At 40.3% G+C, this 14,153-nt stretch overlaps 1 protein-coding gene across 1 annotated transcript in view; it reads left to right on the forward strand.

Moving 5' to 3' along the window:
* si:dkey-22o22.2 (neural-cadherin) overlaps positions 1–14,153 on the forward strand; it is a gene marked incomplete at its 5' end in the record, with an annotated part of 158,590 nt that overhangs the window by 71,657 nt on the left and 72,780 nt on the right. Inside the window, 3 exons of the mRNA XM_061717353.1 lie at positions 6,826–7,014; positions 9,474–9,699; positions 12,407–12,611. Coding sequence (XP_061573337.1) covers positions 6,826–7,014; positions 9,474–9,699; positions 12,407–12,611 — 620 coding nt within the window. The remainder of the gene's footprint in view (positions 1–6,825; positions 7,015–9,473; positions 9,700–12,406; positions 12,612–14,153) is intronic.

The raw sequence follows: 14,153 nt of genomic DNA on the forward strand, positions 1-14,153 counted from the left end.
TCAGCCATTCTTCTTCTTCCACTCCTCTTCCTCGCTCCAGGCTGACTGCTCCTGTGAGTGTTTGCATTTTTGCATGCATGCATACGTAAGCATATGCATGCACACAAGTGTTCATTGAGCACTGGCTCGAGATCAGTACACCGTTCAGGCTCCGAGGCACATTTATATGGTAGGAGGGAGTCCCACATTTCAACTAAACTAAAAGCAGTTGGTAAACTTTAGAAAACCGTTGTCCTTGGTTGGTAAAAAAGGCAAACCAACAACACTGACTTCAGTTGTCTTCGGTTATTGCACTTATAGTAAAATATCTATGGGCCATAGGCTATATAGATGACTGATTTGTGTCAGAAAAGTTCATTGTGGAGCAGTTCCATTTCCACAAATGTATTTTTTACTCAACAATTTTTTTTCTCTCAATCACTTTTAGATGCAATTTTACTCCTCTTTGAATCTTCCTTGAATAAATAATATGTTTGGTTAAATCTCGTGGCGAAGCCAGGATCTACATGCAGACTTTTTTCTTTGCTCTAAGCAACAAAAGCGCTGTCCTCTGTGAAACGATGTCCCACTCCAAACTCCTTCTTTTAATCAAACGGTTGGTAAAAACTTATTGGGATTCCTCAAGTGCACAGGTTTATACTGCAAATAGGTCTGTAATCTCCTAGTCAACTGGTCGATTTATTAGTCGATGCGCCTGGGTCGACGAAAATTCTGATTGGTCGATTCTTTAAATTCTTTTTACTATAGACGAATCCGGCGACCGGTTTGTGTGCGCTGCCATCTTGCGGCGGCGCCATCGCTGCGGTGGCAGGTGTCAATCTGCCACCGCAGCGCTGTTATTGTAACCTGACGCTCTACAGCATCATTATAGCTGGATTGATGATGTTAGACAGTGGCCTTCCATAAATAATGAAGGTATCTTAAATTAATGCTGATGTTAATTTATAAATAATGATTTGTTTGAGCGATAAGCAGGAAAGAATAGAGGAATAGGGAGATAAGGGAGTGTATGATTAAACACTGTAATATAGCTCTGTCCACCTCCTCTCCTTACGAGGCACGTCTGCACAATTAAATATTACCTGTTTATGTTTTGTTTTATTTTAGGTATCCAAGAATATTTTATTGATCGCCTGGCGTCCGATGACGAAAAAAAACGCAATTACAGGTCTCTAATTGAAGGGCAGAACTATCTCAGCTCCCGATGATACAGAATACATACATACATAACCCCAATCTGCAGATAAAACTAGTTTGTTTAGGAAAAAATATCAACTCTATTTGTAGCTGCAGAAGAAAAAAATAATCTCACGAGGAAAAGAAAAATATTGCTCACGCCATCGGAGCCTCTTCAGCATAAAAAAAAGAAAAGAGAAGTAAGAGTAATAAAAAAGATGTAGGCTACTGTATGTTGTTATATTATACTAATTTATTGAAACACATGGCGAGTCAAACATTTACCAAAGCAGCTGCCAAACACTAAACAAGGTAGTAAGACGTGGGTTGTGCAGAACTGCGGCAGTAAATCCTCATCGGAGCTCCATTCTTTAGGGATTTCATATGGATCCAAACCGTTAATAATCATTATTTTCTCCATATACCGCTCCCTGGCTTCCTTGTTTAAGGTATCCAGGTAAATTCCAGTTCCTTTCCAGCAGTTTAACATCTTTTTTTGCGTTCCGTCTGTTCACTTGGTGAAACAGAAAAGTAGTTTTGAAAGTCCCTCCCGTCTTCATTCACTATCAAAACAAATGCACGTGACGGGACAGGAGTTTTCCGATGATACAAATACATTAAGAGACCCTGGCAGGGAGCGGAGTAATAGATCCATACGTCTATGGGCTGGAGCGGAGGAGCGGAGCCGCCACCGCAGTAATGGCGGCCGCTCGACTTCCGGGTTTCGCCGGATTCGTCTATATTTCATTTTTTACTATATTACTATATTGAATTTTTTACTATATTACTATATTTACTACATTATTTTACTATATTTTAATTTTTTAGACCAAACCTCTTTCACAGGTAATGGTCTATCTTTAGACACCCCCTTGTTTTTGCTATTTTGGATCAGCCCAACCCATTGACTAGAGACGGATAGATAGATTGTAAAGTAGAAGGACAAGGTCCGGTGATTTGTTGAACTCTATCATGTCAAAGACATCTGCAGTGGCGGAATTTCATAAAAATAGACAATGGAAAAAAAGTTGAACGCAAACTTTTCAAGCAACCGTTTGGACATCACATCTCCACATCAAACATGACGTCGGCCTATCAGCTGAAAACGGTAGGCCAACTTGCCCCGTCCCTTCTGACAATATGAGCACATCAGAATTGACATATTTCAATTTTTTTGTCTAATAATTGTAACTGAAGGCGCCTGCCCGCAACAACGGCGGCATCCCGCTGCAAACTGAACCACCTGTATGCTGTTAAGTAATTAGCGTCGTCTCGCTTAATTACTGTTTAATTTCAGTTTAACACACTGTTGGAAAAAAGCACATTTAATAGCATTAACAAACTTGGTGTGGTCCAAGCAAGATCTTTTCTGCACTAGGAACCAACAATTATGATTTATTAGGGAAAGAATTGTAGTTTTGCTTCAAATATACTTCTTTCCAACATGACTCCAGTGTGTAGGATAAAACACCATTTCGCCAAGTTTACTGCTTTGTTGAGACATTATACTTAAGATCTACTTCTGAATTGATTTATGTTATAATAATTTCGAACAAAATGCAAAATTTGACACAGTTGGAGTCAGATTGGACTGTGCGAACCATCTATTTTAGTGATTAAAGCTCAAGATCTGGAACACTGCAAATCTGAGAACACATCTTCAAAACAGGCCGAGCATGTTTTCATAAGATTGATGGTAAACTAAGTAACTGCTGTTGTCATGGGTCATAAAGAACCCTCGGAACCTTAACATACATTTTCTGACAATGAAAGTTTACATCACATCACTCAAGGCCTTTTAGACACCGAGGCATGATTAAAATTGTGACCTCACATTAATTGAGTGCAGTGAATTAAGAAAAAAAAATTGCTGAAATGAAGTTTAGTCATGCAGAAGTCACTAAAAGTGCAAATCCCATTCCCTGGGAGCATGTTTGCAAGTATTGGTGACTGAACTTGATGCATCATCTAAACATGTCCTGTTTAAGTTAATAAAAACAGATACCAGCCACCGTTTATGCTTAAAAACCTGCAGCATTTGCAGTTCCAATTTCAATGTTTAGAGCACTGATATCTGAAAGATGGAGTTCGTCATGTTGAGCACAGGACTGACAACTTCTGATGCAACTCAAACTGACCAACATTCAGTCATAGAAAAACTGCTTCAAAGCCTCGTAAAAGTGAAATAACTCGCTCTCATGAATGTTTACCGTAGTCTCATGCAGCTTTGTTGATTGTCATTCTTGTCAGTCTCTCGGTTTTAGACCTTTTCAAACTCCTCGTTGACATTCTTTACCGTCTTAGTGACTTGAGGGGTTATTTGCCACCTTTTTCTATCTGCAGTAAAGATGTTAGAAGCCATAACGCAACACTGTCTTGGTATAACAGTATTATTCGGTAACGCTGGGTCTCGTGAGCTCTCCATCTGCTGTTGATAAAAGTCTCCGAAAGGGATTCTTCTAGTGTCAGTGACCTTTAATGTGGCTGGAGGTGTGAAGGAGGCATTTCGTCCAGCTGGCAGCTCTGCCGCCTCCCTCCCCCTGCTGGATATGTTTCCATACAGAGTGCTAGAGATCTTCCAGTTAGTGCCGGGGCTGACATGGTGCTGACCTCTGGTGCTGCTTCTGAGCGCGTTGATGTTTGTCACGATAATGGAAAAGATTTCATTTCACTTCCGTGCACGGCCCACAGCCCGCAGTATGTAAAACAACGCACCGAAATAGATGTAATTATTCTGGATTTTATGGCGTTACTGAAGACTGAAAACCGGTCACGCAGAAGAAGACAAGGGAGCACTGATTTGGAAGACTTCTTCATTATCGCTTCATCCTCCTCTTCTAAACTTTTTCCAGTTTGTTGTCCTGCTCTTTTTCTTTATAGGTTTCAGCAGACTCGCTGCATATATTAGCCTGGTATAGCGTATACTGTTATTTTTAGATTAAGCTGTCCATCTCACAAATAACATTAGTTTATTTTTCATGTTTTAGGACAACTTTGACACTGGAAAAAAACAATAAAGAACTATTTTCTGATGCAGTGTTCAAGAGCCATGATTAGCTAGTATTCTCAGCTTTAATGATTTTGGATTTCTTTATGTAATATAAACAAAAATGGTGACGTCACCATAAATTAAATGGGATTTGTCTTGAGCTGATTTTCATTTGTGTTAAAGATTAATTATCCCATGAATTTACATGTGATAGAGCCAGCCTGAATGACATTTAATGCTCTCTGGAGCTTCATTAGAAGAAGAATGAATATTCAGAGCTTGATCCGGCGGTGGTGACGGGTGATGCAGCAATATGATAAATGTATAACACTTTACATGTAACATGTACAAATGAAACACAACAGCAGCCATACTTGTTGGTCTTGGACTGCACAGCGCCACAAAAAGCAGGCTAGTAATTATATACATTATCAGCTGCAACACCATTAGCTAAGTGTAGCAACAACTATCTTTTTTCTTTTTCTAGTTCAGTCCTATTAATTACTTAGTAAACCGATCAATCCGGTGATTGTTCATGGCTGTCGTGCCATCGTGGGAGAACACACCAAAACTGCCAATACAGCCGTCTTGCCGTCAGTCCACTTAAAGCGTCGCCACACAGCTGAGCTCTGGCATCACTGTGGGTGACGTTCACACGCGCCGTTTTGTAAGAACGCCGTTTGGGTGGGCATTTTTTCTTCCACATTTTATGGCGTTATAAAGACTCTAACATGCTGCTAAATGCAGTTTGTTATTTGCACAGAAGAGTATTTTCATATTTTGACTATTCAAGTTCAACTCAAGAGGTAATGAACTGAATTTCTGAGAAGTTATTTGTTTTGTTTTGTTTATTTCTGTGTTCATCTGTTTGTGGATGAGACAGGGAGTAACAATATCCCCAGTGTATTTTGCATTAAGAAAGTTTGACAGAACCCCAGAAGGAGTGGAGCTTTTACTGAATATTCTCAATGCTCCCTTTCTTTATCCTTTATCTCACCGAGCCATTGACTTCATCTATACTTTGGATGATTTCTTTTCTTATTTTGTTTATTATCTTTACTTGCTATTTTCTTCCTCTGTACATCTCCTCCCCACTTCTTCTTCACCTCTTCACCTGCACGTCTTCATTGATGGGTACATCAGGGCCCGGGCGTCCTCATCCTCTATCCTTCTGCGCATCCTTCCCTCGCTCTCCTGCTCCAAGTTTCTTGAGGTGATATAAAAAGATGCAGTTGTGTTGTCACTTCCACTTCTCCTCCTCTCCTGTCACCAGCTCATCCCTCTCTTTCTCTTTGGTCTCTCTGAATTGAAGTTTCCTTTCTTATCTCCTGCACTTGCTGTGAAACGATGCAGATGCCAAAACATCAGCACCTCCGCACTGAACAAATCCCTCCTCAGAAACAGACAGACGCAAAACAACATAAAGAAAGGGACTGAAATCATACAGATGAACCTGTGTGTGTCTGTGTGTGTATTTTTGACTGGGCAAATGGGAGCACCTGCTGCGTTAGCGGCTGCGTGTTCTTTTGAAAGCTTTGCTTTATTTTGGAGGAGCCGTATCCTTTTCTCTCTTCCACCGTGTCCCTCCTTCAGTCTTCTCATGCAGAAAGGTGAAGATGAAACGTGCAACAACATGACAAATGCTGTGGAGAAATGTCACCTTGTCCCCTTTGGCTGAGAATTGCTCCTTTTTTATGCTGCTGTTTTTGAACACGTAAAGCTAAATTAGTGAGCAGACGTCACCACTACAAAGCTGAGACAACAACAGCAGCCAATTACAGAAGCAGCAACTAAAAAAACATCAAGATTTTGCCTGTAGAGTGTAAAAAGCAGCATTCAGATGGATAAAGAGAAAAGAACATTGACGTGCACATATTTTAATAGCTTATGTTGCTGTTAATGAAGGTGACACAGGGGAACTTTTGCCATTTTTGGCTCAGAAAGTCCACCTCGAGGCGTGAGGTGAGGTTGCTTTTACAACACTGTTTTTATTCCTCTGTCAAGCTCTTTCTTTCTTCTGTCGTTTCTTTCTTGACTCTGTTAGTCGCCTAGCTCTGGGAGCTGCGACTCTGTCATTGCTGATGTGTGACATAATGCCATAAAGTGATAGGGCGGTCGTTGCTAAACACGGCTGGGACAGAAGTTCAAAGTTACTTTGTAGGATGTTTTTTGGCTGGATCGCAGCATATTTTCGATCTGCGGATCGGATCGCAGCATCCCTATTTGCACTGAAGCTAAGAATAGTACTTTCCTTTTGGAAATTAAGAGTAATGTTACCCGGTTTGATATAGTTATCATAGCAGTATTATTTCTGCGCTCGCCTTCACTGATGGTCTGATGCTGCAGTTTATGCACTCAAACATCAATGTAACTAATCTCAAAAGTAGGGCTAAAGAGAGTAGTTAAGAAAAGAAGAATCAAACTAAGATTATTTATTTCATCTGTTCATCCTTCGGAAAAGAAACACTTTTACAGCACTAACTTGACTTGCCTGCTCGACTTTTAATTTTTAATTCTGTTTAGATGATAAAACTAAATGTGAATATTAAGCTGTTTCAGTTTATAAAAAAGGAGTAGTTTGTTATGACTTCACTACTGCAATAATATGAAATATTAAAAAATCAAGTAATGAGTGTTTTTTCTTCTTCTTCCCTTTGCAGGTGATGAGTGGTACCTGTGCAGGTTGGCTCTGAGCATGCCCAGTCAGGCTGACCTGCAGTGGGCGATGTTTCCCTCACCTTACCTGGCCACTGTGGGCCCTGACGCCAGTCCCAGCTCCGTAGTCTACAGACTATCGGCACGGCAACGAGATGGGATAATGGGACAAGTCCAGTTCTTACTACTGGATGGTAAGAGCTTTATTCAGATGTCTTTCTTTGCATAATGATAAAAAATGACCAATGTTGAGTTTATTTGGAGCACAGTACTGAAAGTCCACAGAAAAGAACTGTTAAGAGTTTATAAAGAATCTTCAGTCCTGACAAATAATGTTCAAAATGCACGAAAAGGTCTTTTAACATGCAAATTTACTCTATTTGGCAGCATGTTTTTTTTTATTGCATACCATATACAAACCTACGTTTTCTCCAGTCAATTTCCTTACGAGCTGCAATGTGTCTGCTCCTACTTTTATCTCCTGCCTGTATCTTTAATTAGGTCCGCTGCTGCGCTGCATGGCATTCTGTGACAAACCTGTTTTGCTCAAAAGAGCGATTTATAAATAAAATTTGACTTGTTGAACATCAATTACCGTCAAGTGCGAGAGGGAGAGAAAAGCGCACATAAATGGCATGGAGCTGCACTGTTAATCACTCCCCGAGGCAAAGAAAGCTCCCAGATTCGAGAATAAGGAGAAAGTCTCTGGAGAGGCAGCGAGTGGGAGCGTTGCAGGGTGGGCGTATAGGCGCCAGTGGCTGTAGATTTTTTTATATTTTTAATTTTTAATTCTTTTTTAAAGAAGAAGAAGAAGAAAGAGAAGGAAATCGAAAGAAGTAGGAGTGATATTTTATTTTAGGAGCTAATTTCTAATGCCATCATCTTAAACGCGCCTGATTTCCCTTTGGCAAAATGCTACTTGTGTTCTGACAAATAATCCAATATTTTCCATAGAAAACAGTTTCTTGCATCATATCCGTTTGTAAACATGTTTAGACAGTTTGCATATGCATGGGTTCACGTGTGAAGCCCTCAATGATATTTTACAAATGGTCAGAGAAGGGAAATTGGTTTTCCTTGGTAAAGGTTTGAGCTTTTGATGAGTTTCCATGTGGAAAAAAGCTACAAAGTGTCCTTATTTCTCTAAAAGCTTTCACATTGTACCTCATTATGCTAATTAACACTTACAGCCTTTGTGACATCCATGATTGAGGGCCTTCTCCTGAAGCAGCCACACACATTGCAACTATTTTCCTGATTAGTGCAACACATGGAATCATTTGTGGAGATAAGTCAGATAATAAAGTACACCGTTAAGAGGTTTGGACAGAAATTTAGTCTGCGGATGCCAAACTGTGCTCTCACTCTTTCAGCGAGCATCACATAAACTCTTGTTTATCACTCCACAAATAGACCAAGGAGGAGGAGATGATTGACAGCTTGGATGCAGCTGTTGGTTCAAAACCCTCTGGTCAACAGCTGGGGATTCTTCTCTTGTTTTTCTTTTTTTTCTTCCCAAACCTGACATATTATTCTCTCTCATCTCCTTTTGTTATTTCCCCTCCCTTGCACCTATGCAGGCGTCACTGAATTTCTATCATTTTCACAACTTGCTTGTTGTTCTCTGTTCTGTTTTTGTTTTTTTTGCCTTATATCATGCATTTTTTTCCCTTCGTTCCATCACTCCATCACTGCTTTTTCTCCTCCAGATTTCTCCACACGCTTTCAGCCTCTTAACCTCAGGGGGGGCGTGGGTGAAAATGAGGCCGCTATCCTCTTTTGAGTCTTCAGAGACTGTTAACAGCTAACGCAAAAACACACACACACATGCACAGAAATAAACACACACACACACACGGAGGTAAACAAGCACGCAGCATCCCTCCAGCAGCAATTTTCCTCAATTGGCTTTTCATAATAGGACAGCTGGGACTTCATCGAATTATTTAAATACAAGTGGGCAAGTTGAAAGACTAATTCACGCTTGTTTACATGACCAACTTAAATGAACCCATTGTTCAGATAAGAGCAACATTTAATATTCTTACACTACTACACCTATAAAGTCCTTGTTGCAGTAATGTCAGGAAAAGTGTCAGCAGAAGCAGAGAGCCATATCTGACCTACTTTCAGATTTGATTAAGTGGTACATTTTTATTTTGCTTTCTTTCAGTGTTTATGCTGAAAACTGGGCCAAACTATGCCAACATTTCACCTTGTGGGGTAGAAAAGTGTAATGATTAGTAAATAAAAGCCTACACAGAGAAATGTGAGAAAAAAGACATCCCCCAGGTGGCGCTATCACGGCAAACGTTACTGTTGTGCAACAGTAAAGTCACGTTATATGCTGTAAAAGAAAATGTTTGCATGAAATATTTTTGTGTTCTTCAAAATGTTTTGATTTTATGGTTTAGGTGTATAAGATATAGTTATGATTTTACAAGAGAGATGTTGTCATGTTTCTGGGCCCACCATGATTTAACACATCAAGTATTTCTTCAGAAATGATTACATTTTATGGGTAAGTGTAATGTATAAATGAAGGCGGATTTTCTGAAAGCTTTTCTTCCAATGCGACAGGCTTTTGATAATGCTCGAGTTCATGTACACAAGCCTCTTTGCCTCATTCCTCATCTCACCTCTGCCTGTTCAGGTGCTGAGGAGTGTTTCGAAGTGGACCGTCGAAGCGGTGTGATCAGGACAACAGGACGACCGCTAACACCCAGCAAAGAGTACCTGCTGCAGGTGCAGGCGGTGGACGGACGAGGCCGGAAAAGTCCGCCAGCCACCGTAGCCGTCCTCGCCGGGTACCGACCGCCACAGTTCACCAACTCCACCTACAGCCTGAACGTGCCTGAGAACGCTCCTGCTGGCCAACCGTGAGTCCTCGCAGAAACCCGACCGTCCTCTCATCTCTCGCTTCTGAGATGTGTCAACAAAAAGAAACTGTCAAAGTACTGCTAACTTTACTCGTAGCAGGACCGACTAGTGAGTCAAAGAAAATGGTAACGTTAAAGTGGTTTGACAGAATGAGCAACAACAGAGTTTTTTAAGGGGCTTATAGTGCAGATAATAGCTGTCATGCAAATATTTGTATTTGCTGTAATTTCAAAAGCATAGTGACTTTTCTATTTACGTACTCGTTAAAGAGCAATGCCTCCAGCTAGATTTGTCAAGGTTTTTTTCCCCCAATCTTTTTTGGTCAGACCTCTCAACAAACCACTATTTTGATTGATGACCTATTTTTTTATTATTTTTTTCAGCCATCCACGATCAGACCTTTAGCGTACACATTACTCCAACGTCTTCCCTTCGCCGTGGTTTCATGTAAAGTGACTCTAGTTCATTATTATTTTCATGTCACTTCCAGTTACCCAATGAACCGTAGTTACAGTCATTTCTGTTTTTAGTTGCTGCTGTTAGAGAGGCAGAAAATAATCTCAACACGGCGGTAAAGAAACCCTGGTGCCCACCAAAGCTGACGCTCCGTCACATTGTTAAAAATGCCTACGAAGATAGAAGTCAGTTAATGCTTAGGCACTTATTAAATGTCTTATTATCGAGCTGTGACAAAACTGCTGCTGTTTAATTGGTCAGTTGTAAAACAAAAAAAGTCCTGTACTATTACTAAAGGGAAAGATTTACATTTGACAGTGATTTCCATATGAACATCCAATAATAATACATATTCCATTAGTGCATGCAAAGGCAAAATTGTTCATCGCTCGCTACCTCATTCATGTTCAGAGAACCATCATTTACTTGTCACTGCTTTAAAAACCGAGTGTGAAAATGGCATTTGAGCATTTGCACGTCTGCCTCTGCGCATGTTTGACTGTGCACGTTTCCGTGGCCTTTGCTTTGCATGTCATGTGATGCGTGAAAAGATGAGCCCTGTAGAGCAAGACAAAAGAAAAGGGGAAGAGAAAGGACGAAAGGGAGGTGGAGGGACGGTGGCAGAAGGAAGCAGAGAGAGAAGAGAAGCAGAGGATGGAGGGATGATGAGGAGAAGGGGGTGGGATGGATGAAGAGGACCCAGATGTATGAACGTGGCCTGAGGCTGAGAATTTGAAAGTGTGGCAAATTCAAATATTTATTAAAAGTGAACCCTGGATAAACATGAAGGGGTGTGTGTGTGTGTGTGTTTGAATCCCTCAGGGCTTCTGGCGCAAAGCACATTGTATTAATATCCAGGCATCCTTGCCACCCTGTGAGCAGTGTGTGGGTGTATCTCAGTCTGTGTTTTTTCTTCTGTGTGTTTCTGCATCTATTATGTCCCTTTATGTGTTTTACATCCCCATGTGTGTCTGTGTGTGTATATTTGTGTGAGTGCGTGTTTTAATCAAATTAATTAAGCAGGTTGTCATGGTCTCGGAGCTGAGGGAACCCGTTAAGGCTGCACACTTTAAACGCAGCACTACAGCTCAGCCAGCATGTAACAGCTCATCTTTATTTTACAGGTCTGTTTGGAAAACAGAAATATGCAGATGCTTTTTCTCTGACCTGTGGTCCTGTTTACACTTGGCAAGACAGGGCAAGGTTGTGTAGAGAGCACATTACATATAAACAAATACTTGACACTGTCAAGAAATAAAGTGGATGGCACTGTCTGATATAGCAGGAATAAAAACGAGAGAAATAACAGTGCTATAATGAGTATGTAGATGTATCAAGAGCAATATTCATGATGGATAGATGTTAACAAACTTGGAGTGAGTATCTGAATGATGAGCATAACATAATTCTTCAATGTGGAGACAGGACGCCGCTCCTTTTTTGTCACTTATCGAACCAAATTTCAGTGGTTGTTCTACAACTAGAGGGACTTTGTGACTGATTAGAGCAAAGACCAGAATACATTTGGGAAAAATCTGCTATCTGTTATATATGATGCTGTACAACTGATCTTGTCCCAGAGGTTCTTCGGTTAGGGACAAGCCCCAGTAATGAGGAGCTACAGCTCTATCATGAGCAGGACATTTATCACATGTAGCAGAAATGGAGGGGAAAAAAATCACGATCAATTAATTCTAAGAAAAGTGCAAGAAATGAATAACTTTAAACTGAATGAGTAGTAATCTCCTGGACAAAATAATCTGTATTTTGGCATTACCTTTTGAGTTGGAGGACAATCAAGGCACATGTGTTGATGGCCCACCTGCAATAAGTCAAGTCTGCACAGTTACACATGCTTCCCCTGCACAGAGATGGCAGTGTAGTGATCTCTTGAACTGGTGCTGATGAAAAAATGTATGCAACATGACAGCTGATGCAGAAACCAGCCATGCTCACCTTTTCTCAACATGCACCCCGGAGACAAACTTCAGCTACATTTTTAGTTAAACAAAACCCTTGTTTCCAAAACTCTGTGTTCAAGATCCGTTTTTATGTTGTGGCCTACGAGCCCCTCCATGACACAAATGGGGGCTTGTCCGGGATCTGACCTTTTGCCGTGCCGGTGGATGTGTCGTTATAGTGCGAATGATGTGACGATTCAGCGCCTGTAACGCTTGTAATGGCATAAATGTCACTGCCCTTGTGTCCCTCTAACCCCTGCCCTCCTTTGTGTGTGTGTGTTCCGATCAGTGTCGCTGTGGTCCAAGCCGTCTCCTTCCAGAAGAAGACTTTATCGTACATGCTCCAGGTGAATCCTGGAAATCTCTTCAGCATCAATCAGGAAAGCGGCGCGCTCAGCCTGACCAGGACCGTAGACTACGAGAGCGGTCATAACCTCCACACGCTGCAGGTCCGAGCCTCCGAACCCGACACCGGCCTCAGCAGCGCGGCAGAGGTACAACAGCAAACACTTTCTCACATGCATACCATGCCAGATTTAAATGTGTATTTCTGTCTAATGACAACAGGAAAGTACTGTCTTTGGAGAAAAATTTGCAAAAAACTTTGAATAAAAACATGCTTTTCTGAGAATACGATCACAAGAAAGAAGTAAGGGAGTACATATAAGAGTATATGTATGTGTATATATATATATGTATGTATGTGTGTATATATGTATATATATATATATATATATATATATATATATATATGTATGTATGTATGTATGTATGTATGTGTGTGTGTGTATATATATATATATATATATATATATATATATATATATATATATATATTAGGGATGCAAATTATCGATTATTTCATTAATTGATAGTTGATAACCTTATCGATCGATCATCGATTAGTTGATAAGCGGCGTTTTTCCCCCATCTGAGATACAAACATAATTTTTTTTGCTTATATAAAATACAAAGGACATTTTAATGTATTCCTTAATCAAATATTTATTTGATACAAAAGTAACAAAAAGACATTTTTGTACCACAAGGAATATAATATAAAGTGCACTTCAAGGCTATTAGTAGTAGCAGCAGCCATAATAGTGTCATTTGTGTCAAGCAAATTTTAAGTTCTAGTTACGTTTTAAGTTAGAGTTTTGGCAGTGTTCAAAATAAAATGATGAGACCTGCTGTATTGGAGCACATTTTCTTTTAGTTAAAACTGTAGCGGGGACAGAGGTTTAGAGAAACCTATGTATGTACCGGGTGAAGGCTGATTTATGGTTCCGCGTTACAACAACGCAGAGCCGCCGCCGTAGGCTACGGCGGCGGCTCTGCGTCGATTTAAGGCGGAACCATAATTCAGGCTTTAGGGGAACATTTCGGAGAACAACCAGAAGAATATAGAGTGGATTAAAAATAAAAGTTAAGCACTGAGCTACATGTGTCTCCCGTCTGGGCCATTGCAAACTCATTGCCTGAGCATGATATTACTAAAACCAAACATATCCGCCGTCTCTTTCTTCTGTGTGCGCCGCGGCGGCAGCGAGTTGTGTCGCATTAAATGTGGTCCGGGCGTAATACCAGCTGGTGAAATTAAACGAAAAAAATAAATAAATAAATAAATAGATTAATTGTAATCGTTATTTTTAATCGGGTAATTTCATAACGGCAATTAATCGAAAATCGATTAATTATTAACATCCCTAATATATATATATATATATGTGTGTGTGTATATATAAAAACATGTATATGTGTGTGTATACACATGTAGTTGTGTGTAGTCAGTCTTTTCTTTGTTGAAGAAAAGACTCGAGAGGCACGCAATCATCAGTTAAAAGTAGGCTGCTATAATTTTTAAATCACCCTTTTTTTTTCCGGAGTCCAACGGGTTCTTTACGGCATTGGGCCCCAGGGCTTAAAGCCCTGCGTATTAAGACAGCACTGCTCCTTGGTTGCAAGTTATGGGTTACTCTTTGTGTTCACGTATTAATGCGCTCCTAAGGTTTTGCGAAAGCCGTGCAAGTCTGGAC

The sequence above is a fragment of the Cololabis saira genome, chromosome 3, assembly GCF_033807715.1.
Source record: "Cololabis saira isolate AMF1-May2022 chromosome 3, fColSai1.1, whole genome shotgun sequence".
In the NCBI taxonomy this organism is placed as follows: Eukaryota; Metazoa; Chordata; class Actinopteri; order Beloniformes; family Belonidae; genus Cololabis; species Cololabis saira.